The sequence below is a fragment of the Chenopodium quinoa genome, unplaced genomic scaffold, assembly GCF_001683475.1.
Source record: "Chenopodium quinoa cultivar QQ74 unplaced genomic scaffold, ASM168347v1, whole genome shotgun sequence".
NCBI classification, from domain to species: domain Eukaryota; kingdom Viridiplantae; phylum Streptophyta; class Magnoliopsida; order Caryophyllales; family Amaranthaceae; genus Chenopodium; species Chenopodium quinoa.
This window is the reverse complement of record NW_018742204.1, coordinates 15,942,285-15,966,225: the sequence shown is the minus strand read 5'-3', so window position 1 is coordinate 15,966,225 and position 23,941 is coordinate 15,942,285. Positions and strand designations below refer to the sequence as shown.

The 23,941-nt window shown below is 33.1% G+C and overlaps 1 protein-coding gene across 1 annotated transcript; it reads left to right on the top strand.

The window, feature by feature from the left end:
- Positions 1-289: 289 nt before the first annotated feature.
- Positions 290-15,583, top strand: LOC110719993 (putative leucine-rich repeat receptor-like serine/threonine-protein kinase At2g14440). Its single transcript, XM_021898994.1, has 9 exons — positions 290-1,298; positions 1,393-2,448; positions 2,983-3,133; positions 3,220-3,291; positions 4,573-4,641; positions 6,971-7,042; positions 11,411-11,488; positions 12,045-12,250; positions 14,759-15,583. The coding sequence occupies exons 1-9, from the start codon at positions 1,229-1,231 to the stop codon at positions 14,863-14,865; spliced, it is 1,881 nt and encodes a 626-aa protein (XP_021754686.1). The 5' UTR covers positions 290-1,228; the 3' UTR covers positions 14,866-15,583.
- The last annotated feature ends 8,358 nt before the right edge of the window (positions 15,584-23,941 follow it).

The window sequence follows — 23,941 nt, the reverse complement described above, 5'->3', positions numbered from 1 at the left end:
CCGCCATTGCTAGCAATTAAACAACATAAAGTGAAATTCAAACATCATATTACATATTATGGATAGGAAATGCACAAAAATTGAAAACAATTTACAAAGAAACCGAACAAAATTGAAGATTTTAAAATAAAGGGAATTGAATGACATATGAGATACAATAATTGGGAGAAATTATAATAAGTTATACTACGTACTAGATCAAAGTTGGCACGACACAAAAAAATGTCGAGTTTGGGCAAAGTTTTTGGGCCTAAACTAGTTGTGGGTAATCCATAATTACATTTTAATCAAAAAATAGGCATGACCTGATTTTGGCCCAAAAAGCTAGTTATTTAAGGCACAATTTATTTGCCCCGAAGTTAGGCTCGAAACAGACCATTTTTTTTTTTTTGCCAAAGTCCAACTCGTGATCACCTCTAGAAAAAACATTGCATTTTTTTTTATATTATTTCAAAAATAATAAATTCACATAATTTCAGAAAATATAAGTTCACATAATTTTTTTTTTGATTCATAAGAGGATGAAAAATCCAAAAAAAAAAAGAAAAAGAAAGGAACAAGCAGAAACAAACACACAACAGAAAAAAAAACTACTCTAGAAAAACTAAAACAAAAAAGAAAGGATTAACCGGGGTATTGACACCCCTCTAGCATCTTCTTGTAGAATTCTCCCAAGATCTTCCAGAACCATATTAAACATAATTTAAGTTTAATAAAAATTATTAATAATTTAATATTGAAACAGACACCGGTAATGACACGTATCATATCATGGTGCTGTTTTCTCATAGTGTGAGTACTAAATTAGAAAATCATTCCATAATGACAATAGATAATCCCGAGGAGAAAGATTAGTGACCGTGGGGAGTTGGGAACACCACACCCCCACCGTTGAATTTAAAAAGTAGCATTGTCCTAATAAAATTAGCAGTGGCATCTCAAGAAGTCAGCAGCTTAACTACTTACCTCAGCTTTACTAACCATTGAATTCGACTCTAAACAATAAAAAAAAAAAATACTAGTAGAGAGTAAATTGAGCAGTCAATTACTGTAATTGTAATACTCCTCGGCTCCTCCTTCCCACTTCTCGTCTCATCTCATCGTGCTCCCACTTTCACTTCCACTTTTTCTCCCGCTAATCTCGCCATTTTCTCTCTCCTCTCCTTCTTTAATCAAATACCAAATATCTAATAATCGCGGGTTTTTCTCATCTTTCAGACAATCAATCATGTCTCCCTTCATTCTCTCATTCTTCTTCCTCCTTCTCTCTCCTCCTCTTTCTCTCTCTACCCCTTTCAGTAATCACTCTTTCTCCTTCTTCTTCAATTTCCGCCATTGATGACGTCACTACTTCTAAGTACTAACCATTATTTTCTCTCTCCTCTTTTGCAGATATCTCCTACCACATTGATTGCGGCGGCTCCACCACTTTTACCGACCACTTCAAAACCACCTGGCTTTCCGACCGCTACTACACCGGCGGCTCCACTTCCGTCGTCTCCGAACCCCTCCAATTCTCTCTCCAACAAGAGAAAACCCTTCGTTTCTTCCCCCCTACTACAACCGGCCCCAAAAACTGCTACATCCTTCCCACGGCCGTGCACGGCGGTCGCTACCTCTTCCGCACATTCACCACGTACGACAATTACGATGGTAAAAATCATCCTCCGAGCTTCGAGGTCTCCGTCGAGGGCACGGTCGTGTTCAGCTACCAGTCCCCGTGGGCGGAGTCCCTCTCTTCCGATGGGTTTTACTCTGATCTAATTGCATTCGTCCACGACGGCGATGCCGATGTGTGCTTTTATTCCATCGCAACTGATCCACCCATTATCGGAACCCTCGAGGTGGTTGAGATTGATCCGGATTCATATGACGCTTCCAACTTGGGGAACGACACCGTTTTGGTTAATTATGGCAGGTTGAGCTGTGGTCAGGAACAGTGGGGTCCGGGACTTAGCAATGATACCGACTTCGTGTGGCGGTCGTGGCAGTCGGATGCTAAGTTCCGGTCAAAGAACATGAAGGGTCCGAAGGTAATTTCGACGACAACGGCGGTTAACGGGGCGAACCAGAAGCCGAATTATTTTCCGACGAAGTTGTATCAGCACGCGGTGACTGTGGGAAATTCAGGGGTTTTGGAGTATGAATTGACTGTGGATGCTAAGCTGGATTATCTGTTGTGGTTTCATTTCGCTGAGATTGATAGCAAGGTTACTAAGGCTGGACAAAGGGTGTTTGATGTGCAGGTGAACGGGGAGAATGTGAATCGAATTGATGTTTATAAGGCGGTCGGAGGGTTTAAGGCTCATGATTGGCATTATGTTGCTAAGAATTTGAGTAGTACTTCATTGACTGTTAAGTTGGCTCCTGTTGTTGGAGAGCCTATTCTTAGTGGGTTGGAGGCTTATGCCATTGTACCTAATGACCTTGCTACGGTTCCTGATCAAGGTATATGGCGGATTGTATAATTTTTTGTTTTTGGGGAGTTTCTGTTTTATTTTTATTAGTAATTGCATGCCAAGTTTCTTAATTTTATGATCATTGGGATTGCTTTCATTTCATTTCTTGTAGATATGAAATGGTCAAAACCTTTGTGGAATGTTGCTTATGATGATAATTTAGTAATTTTTCGGTCCAATTTGCTATTTCGATTTTTCCTTATGTAATAGGAAAAAGGTGAATGTGCTATTGGAGGGTTTTATTGGTGGTTCATAAGTAGATTTTTGATGAGATAATCTAGGCATTAGATGGTTCCTGTCATGATTATGCTGTAGGAGCTCCGATTTCTGTGTCTCTGATCTTTGGCCTATTCTATCTTACTACATTGTTCATATACTGTAGTGGCTGTCAATGCCTTTTGTTTTCTCCAGCACATCGTGTCATTTCTTGCTGATTGAAATGTGGACAAAATTATATGATCAGAACTTGCATGTGTTATTGTTAGGGTACTTTGTGTTTCCTGATATGAGAATGTTATTGCAGTTGTGGCTATGAGGGCATTGAAGGACTCGCTTCGAATTCCAGGTCGAATGGGATGGAATGGTGATCCATGCGCCCCTGCTACCTGGAATGCATGGGAAGGAGTTATTTGTCGTACTAACAAAGAGGGGAATGCCCTTGTTATATCTCAAATGTATGTTGTTCCTTTGCTTATAACTTTGTATCTTTTGGTACTAAACATCTTTGTCATGCCCTGATACCCTCAATTGTTCTATGTAGTGACCTTGGGAGCCAGGGTTTGAAAGGATTCATTAGCGACCGGATCAGTCTTTTAACAAACTTGGCTGTCTTGTAAGTATCTAACACATGGTCTTTTACATACTTATCTATTCCGGAGAAGCTATAACCTGTTGCATGTCAACCTAGGATTCAGCATTTTTCGATCTCTTTGGCCCCTCTGCGTATTTCACAACTTTAAAATGTATAGCTTTAGAATAGAGATAAAGACAGAGCTGACTTGACATATATTTTTGACGATAAGGACTATACGTTACAAACTTTGTAAAAAGGGTCTTTGTCTTGAATATAAAAAACCGTTACTTTTATTGAAAAAAAGTTACTTTTATTGGTGAAAGGATCATTCTTTAAAGATAAAGCTGTGCTAAGAAGAACTTGAATGTGTACTTTAAAAGGGAGCGAAGCCATGAATTAAAACCCAAGGGGGCCGAAACTTATACCACTACATTAGATAAAGTAGTAATTCATATTGTATTTTGAAGGTTTTTTCATTGCAAAATTATTGTTTTTGCGCTATTATAATTACCTTTATTCAATCATATGTTTTTTTACTAGTATATTAAAAACAAATGTTATTAAGTACTCTATAACGTGTGTTATACTGGTATGATTAAGCTCAATGTATAATTCTAATAAACCATTTTTTTTTTTGTAACTTTTACTAATTATTACTAAAGGTATCAATGGTCGAATTTAAAAAAATGTGCAAAATTAACAAAAAGAAAGTTGAGAAGGATTAAAGTAAAAACAAGAATTGAACTTGGGACTTGCAGTATAACAGCCATCATAATTTACCACCGGGCTATAGATTTCAATGCAATAAAATAAGGAAGTTTTATGCTAGTTTTAAAGGAGGCCAGCATAGAAAAATAAAAGAGTTGGGGTTTAGGGGCATGGGTAACGGGCCTCCACCAGCCCCCTTGGCTCCGTCTCATATTATTTAGGACATGAATGTGTATGAAAGGAATATGGAGACATTACTGTATGCTCTACACTTCCTTTTTTTTTCTTTTTTTTTTTTTTGGTTCCAAAGAACATGAAGGTATTATAAGAAAAGCAGATTGAAACATGCAAATTTTTTTAAAAAATCATTTATGTGAAAAATATATGTTAGCCTGAAACCAAGATGCCGCGTCTAAGGTCTTATGAGCTAAGTTGGCTTCTAGCGAATTTTTGAAGGATACTCATGATTACTACTCATATCTTCCAGGGTGTCTATAATGCATGCTAGGAACAGAGTTTTATGTTCTTTTCTCATGGTGGAATTTTCAATTTGTTTTAAGTGGTAGTCTGTTAGCCTTTATAATTTGACCTTTATTATCATTTCTATGACAGGAATTTAAGTTCTAATTCCTTGACGGGCTCTTTGCCAGAAGGCCTTGGTCAACAATCTCTTGTAAAACTGTAAGTACAACTACTTTGCTAGCTGGGACATGTCATTTATATTTATGCACAGTTCTTTTTTTTGATTGGCAAAGCATTTTGGACTTTAAAAAAGGCTCTCCAATTTGATTTGCGGTTTAATTTTCTTTAAGTCAGGTTTTGTTTGCTTGTCAGCTGTGTTAATTTAAAATCTAACAAACTTTCTTGTATGCTTACCTTTTAATATCTTTAGTATTATTTGAAGTCTTTGCTGGGTTTTAGCTGTGAAAGAAGAGCCAACTCCATTCCATGCCATTTTTATAGTCTCAAGCTGTGACATATGTTATCTAAGATTTTGAAACTCCTTTTGAGGTTCCCTTACTACATATTTGTGAAAAGAACAACAAAGCTTCTGTGAATTATGCTGTTTCCACTGGAAGAATCTGGGGAGGTCATGAGGTATAATCTAAAATGTCTGAATACTCAAGACTAGTAGAGAGGCTGTAGCCAAAAGATCTTTAGCACAAAATTATTTCCAATAAAATACAAAGTAGTGGAGGAGGAATACATTGTGTAACTGGCTATTCTCGCTGAAGGGATTTTACCAAAAAAATACCATGGCTTTCTTGGGTCGGAATACTTTCAACTAAATTAATCATTTGATGGCTAATCATGTCGAGTTCCTGAACATTGTAAAAACATGTAACTATATACTTTTAATTTTGAATATTATGGTAGTCAGGCTTGTTTTGTGCTCTTAAAGTTTGACAGTTAGTTTAGCAACGACTTGCAAAATTTTGGGGATGGACTCCAAGATATTAACATTCTAAGATTTAATATTGAAAATGGATGTACTACCTCTGTAACTCTGTTGCTTTTTAGATGCAACAAAGGGATGGAAAAACTTCCTATTACAGCTAAAAAGTAACAGAGGTAGTATATTTTATTTCTGCTCTTATTTGAGTTTTTTTTTTTTTTTTTTTTTTTTTTTTTTTTGTCCAGGTTTGAACCCCTAAAAAGTGTGATAAAAACATGGTGCATATTTAACCGAAGACTTTATAATAGCAAATATTACCTTTGTTTCAAATAGTTCCCCACAATATACACACCTTTTCACTCACTCTCTCTTACTTTGTCCACCTTTTTCTTACACCCACCCACTTTTCACACACTCTTACTTGATCAAATTTTATTTTACACCCGCTCACCAAACCTACACTCTCTCTCTCTCTCTTCAATTGCCTTAATTTGTCTGCATTGGTAACGAAAGTGTTATTATATAAAATTCATAATTTAGTATTATAAAAAGTGTTGTCTAACAATGACCTATCGTGGCTTTAATGCTTGATACTTTGAGAACTGAGAATTGTATAGTTGAAGTTTTGTGTTGGTTTCCTACTTTGTTGCGGCTTGTAATTTGTTATATTGTATTAAGGTAGGGCCTTTGTAGTGCTCTCCAAACTAGTTTAGAATGGATTCCCCACCATTGGTCATTCCTGATAAGGGGAGAGAGAGAGAGAGAGAGAGAGAGGGGGGGGGGGGGGAGGATTGCTCTCCAAACTAATTTAGATTGGATTCCCAGCGTTTGTCATTCCTTAAAAAGAGGGGGGTGGGGTGGGGAAGGATTACAATATCAATATTCTTCCTATGCACTTGTGCTTTACTTCCTCCGTTCTTTTGTTGTTGACACATCTTAACTTTTGACACTATTCACAAACTCTATTTTCACTTGCTTTTGTAATATAAAACATAATCATGTGGGATCTTGGTAGAATTGTCTCAATGTCTATTTTCATAATATCAACTTTATTTAATAATTTTTATTTATTGGATAATTAGAGATATTTATCAATGAACTTGTGCGTTGGCAAACCTATTAAAAGACACGTGTCAACTAAAAAAGAACGGAAGAGTATACTGTATATGTCTCTATAGTATGCAAAGCCAGGAAATAAAAATAATATAGATACTTTTGATATGCTCTGTTTTATTTTGATTTCTTAATGGAATTGAGTTGTGTATTTTATCTTGTTTATAAGCTCATGCTGATGGGCTTTCCCAAGCGTCTCCCTTTTTGATGTATGTGAGATTGATTTTTTCTCCTATTACTTGATTTCTGGACTCCCTACTTTGCAATTCTTCTTTTTCTTTAATTTTTTTTTTTTTTTTTTTGTTGTATTATTATGATAAAACATACCAGCATCATTTTATCAGAACAGATGAAAATTGCTGAAATTCTATGGTTTTTGATATAGAAAGTGGTCATGCATCATATTGATGATGCACTTTTACTTCAAGATTAACCTTTGGTGATAAGATACATAAATGCAGTCCTTTTAATATATATATATTTTTTCATGTCTCTTGGCAGGGATTTGTCAAATAATGAGCTTACAGGATCTATTCCTGATAGTCTTGCTACATCAAGAAATTTGCGCCTTGTGTAAGTATTAACCACCTATATCCTCATGACTTCTTCAATCACTTAACTAATGGTTTCATCTAAAAGTAATTGTAGATGTCCAATACTTTACTGCTTATTTCATATTCTATTGCTATTCTAGGGTCATAGAATACTGAAATAGTAGGGTATCTCCAGCCTTGACCAAATTCTTATCTTGATCTGCAAAATAACAATAACCAATTTGGGTTGGTTTAGTTTGGATTGGATTAAATTTTGGTTTGGGTCAAAATTGTGTTATGTAGTTCCATGTAGATTTTGGGATTGGTTTGAATCAGGGTTTGGGTCAATATATTCAGACTTTATCATGGTAAAGCATTTCAAATTGATTGTTTAAAATGACTGTCTTAGATTACCATGATGTGAAGACAGTGACTCTCTTAGACATAAGCTGTTTGTCACAGCGCTTGATGAAACATTGTAATTCTAGAGTTCTAGTCAATGTCTCTCTAAAGACCACTCTGATAAAATATTCGGATTTATCCTTGATATGGAACATGATTTAATTGCATTTATGTGCATAGAGATTTTCAATATTTGGGTAGGTAGGATGAATGACCCCTCACCAGGTCCCCTTGGGGGTAGGGAGAAAGAATAAGAGGAGTTCCACCCTGAAGAGCCCCTATCGGGGTTTTGATCACATGACCTCAAGATCATGAGAGACATCCCTTGCTCTTAAACAAAGTACTATTTGGTTTGGCTTTTAGAATTGCATAGAGCTCATATTGATCCCATGTTATTTATGGTCGCAGACCTGGTCTTGTTGCTGTCACTTTTACCACAAGTTATATTCAGGCGCTCGTCTTCTGTAGCTTTAATGTCAGAATGTTAAATATTTTTTATTTATTTAATATGGTAGAGTTTGGGTGGTAGGAAAAAGTGAACTATCTTTTAAGAGAACCACGTTGTAAAATTGATTGATGCTGGGAAAATTACGAGAAAAGGGGGCTTGGGTTACGGTAGAGCTCTTTAAAGATCTATGTAGTAGATTTTGCCAAATCTCAACCATCATATCAATGATCAATGGTTCCACTTTATCCATGATAGCCTTCCATTGCTTTTCTTTGGGTAGTTTCTGCAACCACTCCTTCCATCTCACCTGCCATCTCTGGCTACACTACGCAGGAACCCACCTGGGGTCATTGCTGCCATCACTCTACAGTACATATGCAATGCTGCTGTCACTGCTCACACTGTGGAACTTACTCATAAACATAAGCTTATAAATCATTTATTTATTTTTTAAAATAACCTAAAGGGTATTAAGATGTTAAAGGAAGCGTGTCTATTGAAGTATATCTTACCAAATAACACATGTAAGTGTCCCACATTGTGAAAAGAAGAGAGAGTCAAACACTTTATAAGGTCAAGGGGCTACTCCTATTGTCATATGGTTTTGGGATGGAACCTCCTTGGTTGTATAAAAGTGGACTATCTCTTTCGGTTTGCGGGTGCGACCCAAACTTATATTTAACATGGTATTAGAGCCATGCCCATGATATGGGATCTCTAATGGCTTGATCATATAGCCACGCCCAAGGTTTGGGACCTTTAATGGCATTAATTGTTTTGGACCTTGAATTGGATCAAGTGATCCTTGAGTTAAAAAGGAACCTTACATGTGAGGGGGAGTGTTGAAGTATATCCTACCAAATAACACATGTAAGTGTCCCACATTGAGAAAAGAAGAGAGAGTCAAAACACTTTATAAGGCTAAGGGGCTACTCCTCCTATTGCCATATGGTTTTGGGATGGAACCTCCTTGGTTATATAAAAGTGGACTCTCTCACTTGGTTTACGGGTGTGGCCAGACTTGTATTTAACAATTTTCTTCAATAGTGATTTTTGGCTGTATTGACAATTTCAAAGTTAGGTAAGAAAATTGTTTACTTGTCCTCCATCCTCACCCTAAAACTGCATACTCCCTTTATCCCATATTACTTGCAACATTTTAACTATACAAGCTTGTCAATACAACTTTGACCATCAATATATATAATTACATATTAGTAAAATTTCAAAAGGTTTGAAGTTGGAAAATATACATTAAAATAGATCCATCAATATCCATGTACTAACATTTGCTTTTATAGAGTAGCAAAACAAAACCAAAAAAAAAAAAAAAGAATGGTCAAAGTGAGGTGTGAATAGAGCAAAAAGTCAAAATGTTGCAAGTAATTTGGGACGGATGGAGTACAAAGTTACATATGTTTACCTCTCTCCTACTCTCGTCGAACCCTTAGTTTTGAAATCACTCTTCTAAAAACCATGATTTGTTTTCGGTTTGGATTTAGGCCAAATCCAATCCAATCCGATATATAATTCGGTTTCTTATTCGATCTGATCCGAATTTCTCTCCCAATCCGATTCATATTAAAATCTGATTATTTGAATCCGCTCCGAAATCCGAATCAAAATACGTTAACTTTTAGTGCCTATCCAATTATAAAAACAAAGCCTTAATATTAGTACAAGTCTTTAATATCATGATTAAAATAAATAGTTTAACATCAAGTCATTAGTTAATTAATACAAAGTCTCCCAAATTTATTTTATACCATAGTAAGTATTTGGGCTAAACTTCAAAAGGCCAATTATAAAACAAAAAAATCCATATTCATACAAGCTTAATTTTACAATTCGGTTTTCGGATTTATTCGAACCCAGCGTCAATCCGAATTTACTCAAAATGTCAATCCGAATCGTCCGATTATAAGTTCGGACTCGAGTTGAATTGACAATTTGGTTTGGATTGGATTGGATTGGATTTCAGTTTTAATCCAATTTGTGGACACCAATCTAGATGGACACAACCAAGTTTGGTGATGTGATTTTTTTTTCCAACGTGTCTACGCTGTGAACACCTTACTTGTTAGAGATGTGCGGCACATTTGGTAGTTCACATGCTTTTTTTTTTTGTTGGGGGGGGGGGGGTCACACTAGACAAGTAATCAAGCATAAGGCTAGATTCACCCTTATATCATATTTAACGGTACATTGCTCTTTCAATGGTTCTGCTTCTCTCTCGCTTCCACTCCCTATAAGAAACCTCCCCAAAAAAAAAACCTACAATGGTGGGTATCTCTCTATGATAATCTACCCATGTGTGCCTGTGTGGCTGTGGGCCAATAAAAGTTTGGAGAATTATGGTCACTCAATACACATTATGTGGGCCAAAAAACCCTACAATGGCTAATTCTTAAAAAAAATTAAGTGACTCCAGAGAGCAACTGAAGAGCCTCATTGTCAGAGTAGAGTTTGCTCTTAAGTTTATCTCTCCTCCAAGAGCTACTTGAAGATTACCAATGTACATGCTCATATTATCCGACGATAATTTGTAGGAGTATGCTCTTGCATTTCACATCATGTATATTGACTATTGAGGGGTTGAGTATCCATATATAATTTCTCATTATGAGATGGAATATTCATAACATGTAGGATTGCTACATTTGTAAGAAAAGGACCTTCCAAGAGGTTGGGGGGTTCAATCCATACTAGGAGCTCTTTGAGGGTGGAGATCCCCTTACCCTTCCCCCACTCTCAAAGTGTCTAACTCGGGTTAGTTGATATGTGTAAGGTTCTGGACCACTGGACCGGTTACCTTCCAAAAAATAGTTATGTCCATGCAATCATGCTCACAAACACATTGTTCAACAAATAAAGTGAATATGAGAGATCTGTCTCGAGTTTGATACGAATTTCAGTGGTTTAAAGAACTCTTTTCAAGCTCTATTCAAGTATTTGTGACAGTTTTCTGGTTCTGGCGTGACAATTTAATATCATATACTTAAATTAAAAATAATTGCTACATTTTCGATTAATGGAAGTTGGGTATTGCTGGTTAGAAACCTTTATTTAGTAAGTTCGAATGGATAAATGAATATCCCTTATTTACTTATTCTTTGGCACTACTTTTTTCCAGTTTCTGCTTTACCCTTTCCTACTTTTACATCAATCATTGACCAACTCTATGCCTTGTCATATTTGTGTGTGCACCTATGGAGCTTTTATTAAACTTTAGAAACTGCCCAGGTGGAGGCATATTGACTTGATGAAACGTGCTAATGCTTTGCTTAAGTTTGTAAACCTGATGTCCATTGTCCAAAAGGCATTTTATTGGTTTATTAATGGTTTTGGTGACTCCTTTTGAAGCCTAACTATGTGTGGGATAGAGTAATGAATTTTTAATAGAAATTGAACTAGACCATGCTCAATACTGTAAGAGTGGATGGGAAATTTCACTGGGCTTAACTTCCCGCGGTAGTTTTTAAAATTCATTTCTCATGTAAATGCACTACCTTACATTCAGTTTATGTATCTTTATCTTACATTTCTTACATGTGCCAGGCTGTTGAATGATAATAAATTGGAAGGACGAGTGCCAGAGGAAATTTACTCCGTTGGTGTACATGGTGGAGCTATCGAGTATGTCTGGTTATGTTTTCATGCTATAATATATCGCTATTCTATCTCCATTTCCATTAGCTGCAGACATATAAATGATTTAAGGATTGTATGTAATGTGCTAGTTCAACTTTAAGAAACCAACATGAATTGCTTGGTCTGGAGATCTTTAAATATAATATATGCTGACCATGCTGTCCTTCACAACATGTACTCTTATTGTTCCGAGCAATATAGCGAAATATTTATTTGGCTTGTCTTGCTTACTATCTTGGCATGCATATTGTCAATTTGTCATTCTTTCTGCAATTATGCTTGTTAGAGTGTGTCACAGTTTTTTTTTCCTTTTTCTGCCTCTCCCATTCTGTGCTGGGGATAATGTTATGGTGCAAGGATTTGTTGGAATAAAGTAATGGTGCGAATTTAAAGGAATTGAAATTGCAATTTTTTTGCTTGTGGCTCATTGGATCTCTTTTTCCATATGCTAACTCGAATTTGCCAATGAAACATGCTGTATAAACATCTGAAATTAGTGCCGTCCTCTGTCTGCTTCTATGCTAACATTGAACTGTTTCAGTCTCTCTGCGAACAAGGGTCTGTGTGGTATGCCTTCTTTGCCAGAATGTCCTCTTTTTTGGAGCAATGGTCAATTGTCCCGTGGTGGTAAAATTGGAATAGGATTATCTTGCATGGTTGTCGTCATGGTGCTTCTGCTGGTGGCATACATCTGTATAAGGAGAAAGAGGAATGATTATGACTTTGGTTTACCACATGAATTAATGTGTAAGTTGACTTTCATCTTGTATTTCTTCTGATCTTCATATCTTGTTTTTATTTATTTATTTATTTATTTTTATTTCTGTTTGCTGAGAGTGTATGAAAATCCATGCCTAGAATATTTTGCTTTGAAATAGTTGTTGAGTTGGTATTGTAGTTCCCATATTTGGCTGAAAGAACATATCTTATGTATCCCATACTTACAGGCTGGCTACATCTTTTTCCTTTTTCTACCAGTTATCATAATATTTAGTAGATGTGTGTATGGGGGGTGTGGGGTGTGACTGACTGACCATGTGGGTGGGTAGGGGTAATTTTAGGAATGTTTTGATTAGATTCAGTAGATTTTCACAAAGCAAATGACATTTAAGGGACTCAATTTTATCCCCTCCTGGAATAAAAGGATAGTGTTATAAGGATAAAGGTTGTGTGAAAGTAAATGATGAACCTGCATTCAAGGAACCCCACCTTATTGAAAAAGGAAATAAAACAAAATTCATTGAAATAGTTCTCCATAAATTCTCTTAGTTCTTTTTTTCAGCAACCCTTAATACTTTTGAAGTGGCCTAAACGGGCAAAACGGCTAAACCGACCCTAACCAATTTTAACCATTGGTGATTTTGAACCAAATAGAGATGACCCAAACCTGAAATAGAATCAAATCTAGCTCTATATATTTACTTATTTGTTGTCATTATTCTTAATTTGTTCATAAATCATAACATTCTCATTCTTAATTTATGTATGTTTTGTTGGAAACCCCTCAAATCAATTTGGCTAAAAATATTGCAACTAAGTGGCATGTTAAAATAAATTAGTCTCACTTCTAGTGATTCACCAATATACAGAGTTATATATTTGTAATATACGAAAAGTTACTGAATTCTATTGTTACCAAATATTAAACATCAGTGATCAGTATTAATAATTGAACATATAATATTATGTTCAGCTGATATACCAAGGTCATTTAATAAAAAAAAAATTAAAAAAAAATATAAAAAAATTGTCATACAAAGTATGAAATTAAAGGAATGAACAAATTGTTAACAACACCAACCAACTTAAAGAAGTGCATAGATAAACTCTGTCAAACTTGATGGCCCATTTATTGACCTGACTCAAATGTATCCAAACCATACCCTTTCTGACATTGAGATGGCCATACCCTTTATTATCCATTATAGTATACCCAAACTCAGATGTATCCAAACCATAACACACCCATATTGATAAAATGTAAACCCTATTTAACCTGAACTATCAATCTAGAGGATCCAATCTGAATGCGATTCAACTGACCTGTATGATCTAATATCGAGTTGCATGTCAGGTAGGGGAACTCTGTTAAAAGAATGTGTAACCATACATATATGTAACCTAGGAAGGATTATTGAAGGAAGAACAATTTTCTCTTAATGAGAAGAATAGCTAGATATTGGGCTTATTGGCTGCATGAGTACATGCTGTATGCTAAACTCTGAACAAGTGAGCTGTTGGAGTTAAAATACATAGTAAAAGGTGAAGGGTATAGAACAATAAGTTGGTTATAGTTCATTCCACTCAAAAAACAAACATAGAGCTAACAAACATCTTATGATATAGAGCAAAGAATAAACATTTTATGATATGATGATGATGCCTAACTCCCTACTAGTTATTAGTAGGAAAGTCAAGTATTCATATCCCTAAAAATCTGCCTCTTACATTAAATAAACTGACTAGTTAAACATGTGATCCTATACATTAGGAACTACTTTGAATCATCATTCAACTAGAATTCAGTTAACATTTCTCTGTGTGATTTTGCTATCTTTCGTACTGTTGGTCAAATATCACATAAATAATGAACAATTAAATTTACCATAAAGCCTTCTCCCATGACTTGCTTTGTTAGTTTGATTTGCTCACATTTATTGCTTCTATATTGATTTTGAAAAGGTACTTGATTGTCTACTCTGTATGGAATAGTCTATGATAAACGAATTACATACACACACACACACACACATTTCGAGTTCTGGTGGGGTTGCCATTCACAATTTGTATGTTCAAGGAACTCCGAGCATAATGAATCCATCTTTGTTGGAAAAAGATACTCATAATGTAAACAAGGAAAGTCTAGAAGAACTAAAGGAAATTCAGAACCAAAGTTTGATGTTAAATTATGTTGCAATGTGGACAATGATTTAGTGAGCGTTACAACATAAGTCTGATGCTGATAGCTCTGTGAATAAATGCAGTATAGAATCAAATTTTAACAGCTGTTATAGTAAAGTTGTGAGGATGGTGAGATGATTTTATCAGTCTTCTGGAGCTTTTATTAATTTACACAGTGCCTCTTGTGAAAATGCCTTAGCAGAACGGATAGCGGAGTATTCATGTTTCTCAAGATTATACTTTTAACTAGAATAGTATTCTAAAGCTAAGCAGTGCTCTTATGTGGTTTTATCATGTCTGTTGGGCACTTGGGCAGTTGGCTAATTATTTCCCATCCTGTGTGTCAATTTACAGCAATGGCAGCAAAGAGAAACCGATATCATAGACAGAAGTCCTTGATGGTCCTCGAAATGGAAAGCCAGCATGCCAAAGGTTTAATACCGCCATCAAAACCTCAATAACAAGAGACATTTTTGGCAGGAACAAAATTTTGCAGCAACACTATTTGTGGCTAACCAATAGTTAATAGAAAAAGGTCCTATGAAATTGTTGAGATATAATTGCAGAGAGCTCAGTATGATTGAGATCCTGACAGGTTTGGCATCTTCCAACAATTTGGTACAAAATGTGGTCACAACAAAACCAATTCCATGAAAAATACAGTGCATCGTATTTATTCTTTGGAAATGGCAGAAAAGGCGAATGCCCTTGAAAACTGTAAGTATTTATACCCAGTTTCGAGGAAAGATTGTTGTATGTATGAAATTGACATCCACTGCTGAAATGGTTAAAAATTCCAACACACGATCAACTTGTAGCTGCTGGTCCCAAATCAACTTGGTTATCATCATTGATCTGACGCTATTGATCATCTTTAGCAATTTAGCTCTTCTTTTTTTCCCCCTTATATTTAGTTATTGTATATTCTTCGTGTTACTGTCAGGTAATAACATGTACGAGTATTCATTTGGTCGAATATGATCCTGGGTGGTTTTATGTTGTCTGAAAGGAATTTCTAAAGTAGTTTTTTTGTGGCCAAATAATCTCTGGAAATCTGTAACTAAGCAATTGACTTCCCCTCAATGTAACCATTTCTGCTTAAATTATCTCATTGATGAAGCTTACTGTGAATATATTGTAATTTCACACTATCTTGGAATTTTATTTGTGTACTTTTCATTACTTTGTTGCATTCCATTGTTGATTGGTTACTATAAGTTTCTTCTTATGATAACCAATGCTTCTTAAGGACCAGGTAGATAAACTCTTCCAAGCAGCTTTATTTATGGATGACTCTAAATATGATTTGAAGCAACTTTTCCAACGTATGGGATGACTTATAAAGGACTAATGAACTAGACAAGTTTTGATCTTAGGGTTGGAGTACCATTCTCAACAAATTTTTCAAAAGTTAGATGACATTCATAGTTCTTTGGCAATTTAATCTTATACGAAGTATTTTCTATTTCACGTTAACATATTACCTTTGCTATTGTTTTTATGTCTAATCTCACATGTATATTCCTTCAATACAATGTCTATTATATATTCGAGTGTATGTAAGATATTATGTTCGTTGCGTACTGTATGCGAAAGGTATCTACAACAGTTGAATTAATCATGACATGGAAGTCAATGCAATTTAAGGATAGAGATTTGAGTAGTGGGCATGTATCTTGTATAGCCAAATGCATTGGACTAGTATGGAAATGAAAAGTTGACAATGCCTTCCTATACAGAGTGAAGGATTAAAGGAGCAAGTTGCTGTAAAGAAGATGCCATTGATGTCTAGTGTCGATATTTGTATAGTTATTAGTATTATCACCAACAACATTGGAATGTGTGAGATGTTAAAAAAATTTGCAACTTTTAAAAAAAAAAAAAATTACAACAAATCACAGTTTAATAGGTGTGGTGAGTTACACAAAACTAAACATTATTATATAACCAATGGATATGATTTCAGAGAGTTATTTGACTAATCAATTGAAAACTCAAAATTAAGGGGTATAAATTATACTACCTAAAATACCTTTATTTTTTTTGTTAACATGTTTTGACTTTAGCCTTATTCACACACTTCCCTATAATCGTATTTAGTGATTTATTCGTAATATAAAATAAAGTTATGTGGGATCTTATTATAATCATCATAGCAATACACTTCAATCTATAAGTTTTTTTTACAAGTATTTGCTTAACGGTAATTAAGATATTAATTGTTGAATTTGTACATTGACAAGCATAACTAAAAAGATCGGATGAAAAACTAGATAATATATTTAATTTTAAAACTTTAGACTTGCGGCCTTTGACATATTAATTTTAAAAATTCTAGGATTTTGCTGATTAGGAAATTTTGTTTCATTGAAAGGCTTTGTGTTGAAGATACTGAAGTATTCATGGACATACATACAAACAAGCTATGTTACCACTCCAATGTCTAGGTTTATAGGCAAAGGTAGCAAATTAGCCTTGCTAATTTGATACAAGTCTAGATTATATGTGGTCTATCTTGCTACAAGTATTATTTTTTATATAAAAAAATATTTTTATATGCGGTTTCATGATGAATAAAATCAAGCATTCATAAAGTTAAAAGACTTAAAACAATACTAAGGGTCTGTTCTCATACGTTTATTTTCAGTTCAGCTCAATTCAGTTCAGTTCAGCTCCTAATTTCCTTCGCTTATAAAATATTCATTTCATTTCAGTTCAGTTCAGCTGAGTTCAGTCTATGAGAACAGGCCCTAAGTTGAACACACACTTAAGTATTTTACTTTACAAGTTTGGATTTGATTCAAATCATTTTAAACCCAAGTCTACATAAATAATACTATCCTCTAAATTCCTAATTACTCCCTCCTTGGATCTTTTTCCACCGACGTTTCACCTTCTTCAGATAGCTCAAATAATCAGTCAACAAAAGCATTAACTAGTACACTTCACTCCTCTCTCATATGCCCTAGTATGAAACCATCAAAATTGTGGAAATTTTGGTTAAAATCAGAATTTTCAAAGTAATGCCAGGATAGTTACATGTCACACACACAACATAAAACATTAACATAATCTTATGTAAGCCAAAAAAATCAGATGGACATTGACTAAAGAATAAGAAAATAAAGATGATGATGTACTACTTTTTATCACCATTATTTTATTCTATTAACCCAATAAAATACAAAATATAATTATTAAAAATAATTAATTACAAAAAAAAAACAGGTTTATCTGCAACAGACGAAAAACAGACCTATCAGGTCCAACTGCCAACCCAGCAACAACAATAAACTGATCCAAGTGGCCCAACCCAATTTTGACTTTTCTTCCCTAACTTTGGTGCGTGCCATGTCAACAACATAACCCGATGTACTTTTTTTAATTAATTAAATTAAATTAAATTAAATTAATAATTGGATGATGACCCAATTGACTAATAAGATAGATGATGATGCTTACAAAGCAAATTATGTCCTTATTTCACGTGTATGGATCAAATTTAATTTATTTAATAATAACAATAATAATAATAATCTTACATTATATTATAAAAAAATACTCCCATAACCATAACCATAGGTTATATAACATGATTTATTTATTTTTCCATGTGCATCATATTTTATTATCCACTTGGAACTTTTTGTTGTTTGCATTAACAAACTTTGATTATTACTTTTCATTTGCTTACTTCTATGTTACATTTTTCATCATGCATATGCATTGTGTTTCCCAAAATTTTTGTCTTCTTATCAAATTACAACTATTATTAGCATTATTGTTGGTATTATTATTACTCGTATTATCTACTACATATAATAATTTTTTTTATACAAGTTTTATTTTCTTTATTACTCCGTATATCTTTCTTTTTGTACAAAACTATAATTGTGGGATGGTTTTTGTTAGAGATATTGTAAACAAATTTTTACATATTTTTCATGAACTACTTAACTTTTAATTTTTATATTATAATAAAAATTACAAATATATTTTAAAAAGTAATAATCCTTTTTTATTTTATTTTTTAACTAATTTAATTATTTAAATAAAGTATATACAAGCAAATTAAGTTCTCTTCTAATTTAATACAATAGTTTCTTATCATAGATGTAGTTAATATTATGAATTGTGTTATGTTCGCTAAATGTTATATATGTTCACTAAATTCTTTTTTCAATATCCCAAAATGGACAGATTTCTATTGAAATGAGGATGGATTTTGCGATATATTGACAACATAAAGGATGAGTGGCTAGATTTACTCATTGAGTTCATGCATCCGAAAAATCAACATATATAGAAAATTTCTATCAATAGTGTTATTTGAAACCAAACTCATCAAGCACAAGTTTCTATTTATGTCAATCAGTACATAACTTTATGTATAATAAAAGGAGTTTTTTTTTTTTTTTTTTTAACCAAAGTATATGAATACACTTCAATTCGTATCTAAACTCTTCAAACTGTACTTTAGCATAATTGATATAGTAGTTATTTGATGTATTACGATTTACTCCATTTGTTCTTCAATAATCTTCCTATTTTCTGAAAAAACATAAATCCCAATCTCATCAAATTTGTCAAAGTGCCTACTCTATTTCTATGTGAGTATCTTACTTGGACAATGAACAATGTATTCAAAGTTTCAAATATGACATTTTACGGAGGACATTTAGGCCCACTTAAAGAGTCACATTAAAGAGACTTAGATTGATATTGTGCCATCAAAAAAATTTGAAATTCTAGAAGGGCTGGAGAAAATTCCAAAAAAAGAAAAAAGAATAAGAAATTTCAACTAAGTTGTCAATTTTAATTTTAGTAAGAAGCATTAGCATTAGCAATGTACATATGATGAATACAATTTTAGCTTCTACTATAGGAAAAGTATTGTGTAGAACAGACTCACGTGAGTTCGGTCATACAAACAGAAAAAAATAAATATCAATTTATAAGCAGGGGGATGAGGATGGGAATGTGCACTATAAACCGGATTCACGTGAAACGGTCTAACGCAAAATCTTCTCCTACTAATATTAGGAAAAATGTTACTCCTTAATGTTTATAGCTCTAAGCCTTGATCGGTAAATCACTGCTAGTTGACTGATATAGCTGGCCTGATTTGACTGGTTAGTTGTAAATAATTAATTGTGTTAGTGTTTGGTATATAGCTGTTAATTATTAGTTGTTTCAGTTAATAAAATAACCAAAAAAACTTAATTGTTAATAACCTAAAATGAAACTCCTGTTTTGAGTTTTTTTCAAAAGGAGAAAAACTCTTTCAATAAGTTGTTTTACCAAACACTCAAATTAATTTTTTCATAATATATTTAATAGACTCAATAAATTAAAAGCTCTTTAAAAAGCTATTTACCAAACAAAGCTTTATTAACTTGATATTATGAATCATACGTGTTGTTTAAATCTTCATATATGGAGTATTTCTATCTTATTGCTGCAGCAAGGCCTAATAACTTAGTTAAATTTAAGAATTACTAAGCATGTAGTATAGAGTATTAAGGAGTACATATGAAGTATTAATGTATTATAGTTTACTTATGAAAGACCTCGAAGAGTGTGAAATCCAAAGTAAACCTATAAGTAGTTGACTTGTAAAATAGCACAAAAAAATTAGGCAAACTAATTAAGAAAGAGTGAAAATTAAGGTAAAAATTCTTAATTTTATTACTCCAAGCCGTAAGGTTTACTTTGACGTACAAATAGAAGACTTAATGCAAGACAAGTTGTACGTGAAACATTAAAATTGTACTAGTGCACTCTTTTTTTTCTATACACTTGTCCTTAGATAATTGAAGGTACCTTGGGTCTCACGATCCATTTTTATAATATTCCTTTGTCAACCAATGGCAATCTTGCACTATTGCAGACATTTTCATTTTGATAATGAGTTATGATGTTTTGCTAGCAAGATTCTAGTGAAACCTACAGCTTAATTTAAAAAAATTAAAAAAAAAATATATTATTAATCAACTATTCAAAAAAAAATTATGTGATGCTAGCTGAGAATGAAATTGATATCAATAAATAAAATAACATTAGTAAGAAAAACATAAAATTGTTCAAATACTACGTAATTTATAACTACGAATAATATGTTTTGATCATCACATCCAAATATCATAATTATATAATATATAAACGTAGAAAATATTTAGGACCTTAAGGTGACGTGTTTTTTCATTTTATAAAAAAATAAAGTTAAAGAATTAACTATAATTAATTAGATTTCAGTAAAAAGTAGAGTGGATAACATAGGGTTTTTTAAATTCAAATCAAATAAATTCAGGTAAAGAGATCAAATGAACAAGCCCAATAAATAAACCTAATTAATTTTAAAACATATATAAGTCCTTTCAAGATTGCACACAAAGAAAGAAGCCATTTCTACAAGAATACCATTGACGAAAGAACATAGAAGAGATATTTTATGGTCAACAAAAGCAACTTGAGCCCCAATATAGGGTAAAAAGGACCCCACTTATATAGAAGCCTAGACATGTAGCTAGTGGCTGTATTAAGGCCAAATCAATATCATTACTCTTCCATGTAATATATAGATATTCCCAATTGGAATCTTCTTCTTAAAATGTACTCCAATCACTATAATACTATTACACTTTACCACATAAATATGTTAGTACATAGACTACATACATAATAGAACTATAGACTATTGGTTAAAGATACATGAGAATGAGAGATCCATTATTTTTGACTAGTCGATGGTGTTGTTTATTAGTTTTAGGCAACTTTATATCTTAATATCCATTTGCTTGCACAATTAGGGTATTTTACATCTTTTTGGGTTTATCTACTTATAAAATTTGTTCCGTCTCAATTTACTTGTTTTGTAAGCATTTATGTACACATAAATTTATGAGATAAGAAAAAGTATAGAGAACAAATTGAGCTGATGAGGATGAGACTCGATTTAAGAAAAAAAAAGTAGAGAGAAAAAAAATGTTGGTAAAAGAAAATGATACTCGTACAAGAAAATTGTGATGCACCAAATAGAAAAATGATGCAAGTAGATTGGAATGAAAATAGTATGAAGTAATAAAATATTAATACTAAAGATAATTAACATTGACCCAGTTAAGTATAGGATTAAAATTAACGATAAGTTTTGGTAATTGTAGTTTTATTGAAGTAGTGAGAACATAATAAGCAAAGTCTTGTGCATGTTAGGTAGGTGCCCTAGGTGCTGCTGCCCCCAAACCATGTTGTCTCTTAGAATAATAAGTATCTAGAATTATTTTGATTTTTTGTTAGTTAATTTCTCATGTGTCATGTCCGACTAGCTTTCTTAGTTTGAACAATAATTATTGGCAACACAAGAAAATAAAGTAGAAAAAACAATAATAATAATTGAAAAAAGAAAATTAGAATCATGAGAAAAAGGCACAAAATAGTTTGCTAGAAATTGTACGCAACTAATGTTTATGTAATGTAGCAAGGCACAAAAAACTTCTCTTGCTTTTGCAATTTTGCATGTATCATGTTATGTGTTTCTCTCAATTCAAGCCCTAGCTAGACTGCTAGAATATCTAATCTCTAAAGTAACTAGCTATCTAATTAATTACAAAGGAGTCATAATAAATTGACAATTTCTTTCACGCGAGATAAAAACCCAAAATAAAACGTATAGAACAAAGGAATTTATATACCAAATGCCGATTTGATGACTTAGCTATTAAAATAGCTACCAAATTAAACTAATCAAGTAAATATCTCCATAAAATTTAAACATACAATTAGTTTCACACTATTTAATTCATGGGAGTACATCAAGCTCTAAATTACCCAATCAAATGAATTGTTCCGTAAAATAAATAGATTATCTACTTTAAACACGTATTACAGTGTACCGATCTTGTCAAATTGTATACAGCTATAACTTTAAGAGGCTTATGAAAGTAGTAACAAAAAAATGACTAAGAAAAATAAAACATTAGTACCGGAAATAAATCAAAACGTCTATCAACTTACTATAAAATATTTGTAATTAACCTTGTGCAACTATGCCTACAGTTTATAATAATGATAAAAGTTTGCATAAAAAAAAAATAATGATAAAAGTAAATCACATTTGCCAGCACACTGGATCAAAATCAAATCCAATATAATCAGTCAAATGTGAATCCACTAATGATGAGATGGCACACACAATCAAAGATTAGTTGGCGGCTTTTCGTAACATTTGTTCTAGAGGTCACTTTACAAAAATAAAAATGGTAAATGTACTTCCAATTGCGGCAATGAGCTACCTATGGTTAAAAAACAAGCTAGGCATAATGAATTTACCACTTGTGGTCTTGGGAGTCTATCGTGTACACCCGGGGTTATTTGCTCATTCAATCAACAAATGAATAAAAATATTACTACTTCCGTTTATGGTTATCTGTAATTTTGAGGTATTATTTGTGAAATATAAAACATTCAAAACTTGCAGATAACCACTAATGAATTAGCACTTGTGGTCTTGGGAGCCTATTATGTACACCCGGGGTCATTTGCTCATTCAATTAACAAATAAGTAAAAATATTATTTGAAATGAGCAAATGACTTCGATGTACGGTACACCCGGCCACCCGGGTGTATATAACAAAGTGTAGTGGTCTTGTGGAGGGAAGAACCAGCTGAGGGACACAGCAAAAAGGAAGAAATCGAAAATTAAGATTATTAACGAAGAGCCGGAGAGTAATATATTGTGCTACTGAAATCACCATACATTGTGCGTCTCTTAAATATCATAAAAATTAACATATACTTTGTATTGGAATTGATGACATGTTATTATAAACAAAACAAGCAATTAACATGATGATTAGCAAAAGCCGACCAATTCAATTTCAACAAGTAAAATTTTAAGGAGCTAGGTCTCGTTAGTTTCACCTTATTTTTGCTGAATTGAAATTATTTTTACTGAATTGAAATTATTTTTGCGGAACTTAAATTATTTTTACTGTACAGATACTGAATTGAAATTATTTTTGCTGAACTGAAATTATTTTTTACTAAATCTCTTTATATTTCTTCTTCACTGAGTTTTACTGATCTGAATTTATTTTTATTGAACTGAAATTATTTTTGTTGAACAGAACTTATTTTTATTGAATTGAAATTATTTTTATTGAAGTGAAATTTTACTGAATATTATTATTTTTAAAGGTGAAGTGAACAGGGCCTTACAAATATCAGGCTTTCTAGGGCTTCAACTTAAAGACTTAATTATGGAGAACATTAGAGTTTAGAGATAATTAGCAACGTCAATTTCAATCAGTAAAATTAAGTTTCAATAAATAGTGTTCACTTTTGATCCAAATATTACAAGAATAATATTAATAAGTTGTATAAAAACAATTTTAAAATATTGTAGTGCTACTAAGGGGCGGGTCTGTTCTCATTAGATTATTTTCAGTTCAGTTCAGCTCTAATAAATTAAGTTCAGTTTAGTTCAGCTCCTAATTTCATTCTCTCATAAAATATTCATTTCAGTTCAGTTCAGCTCA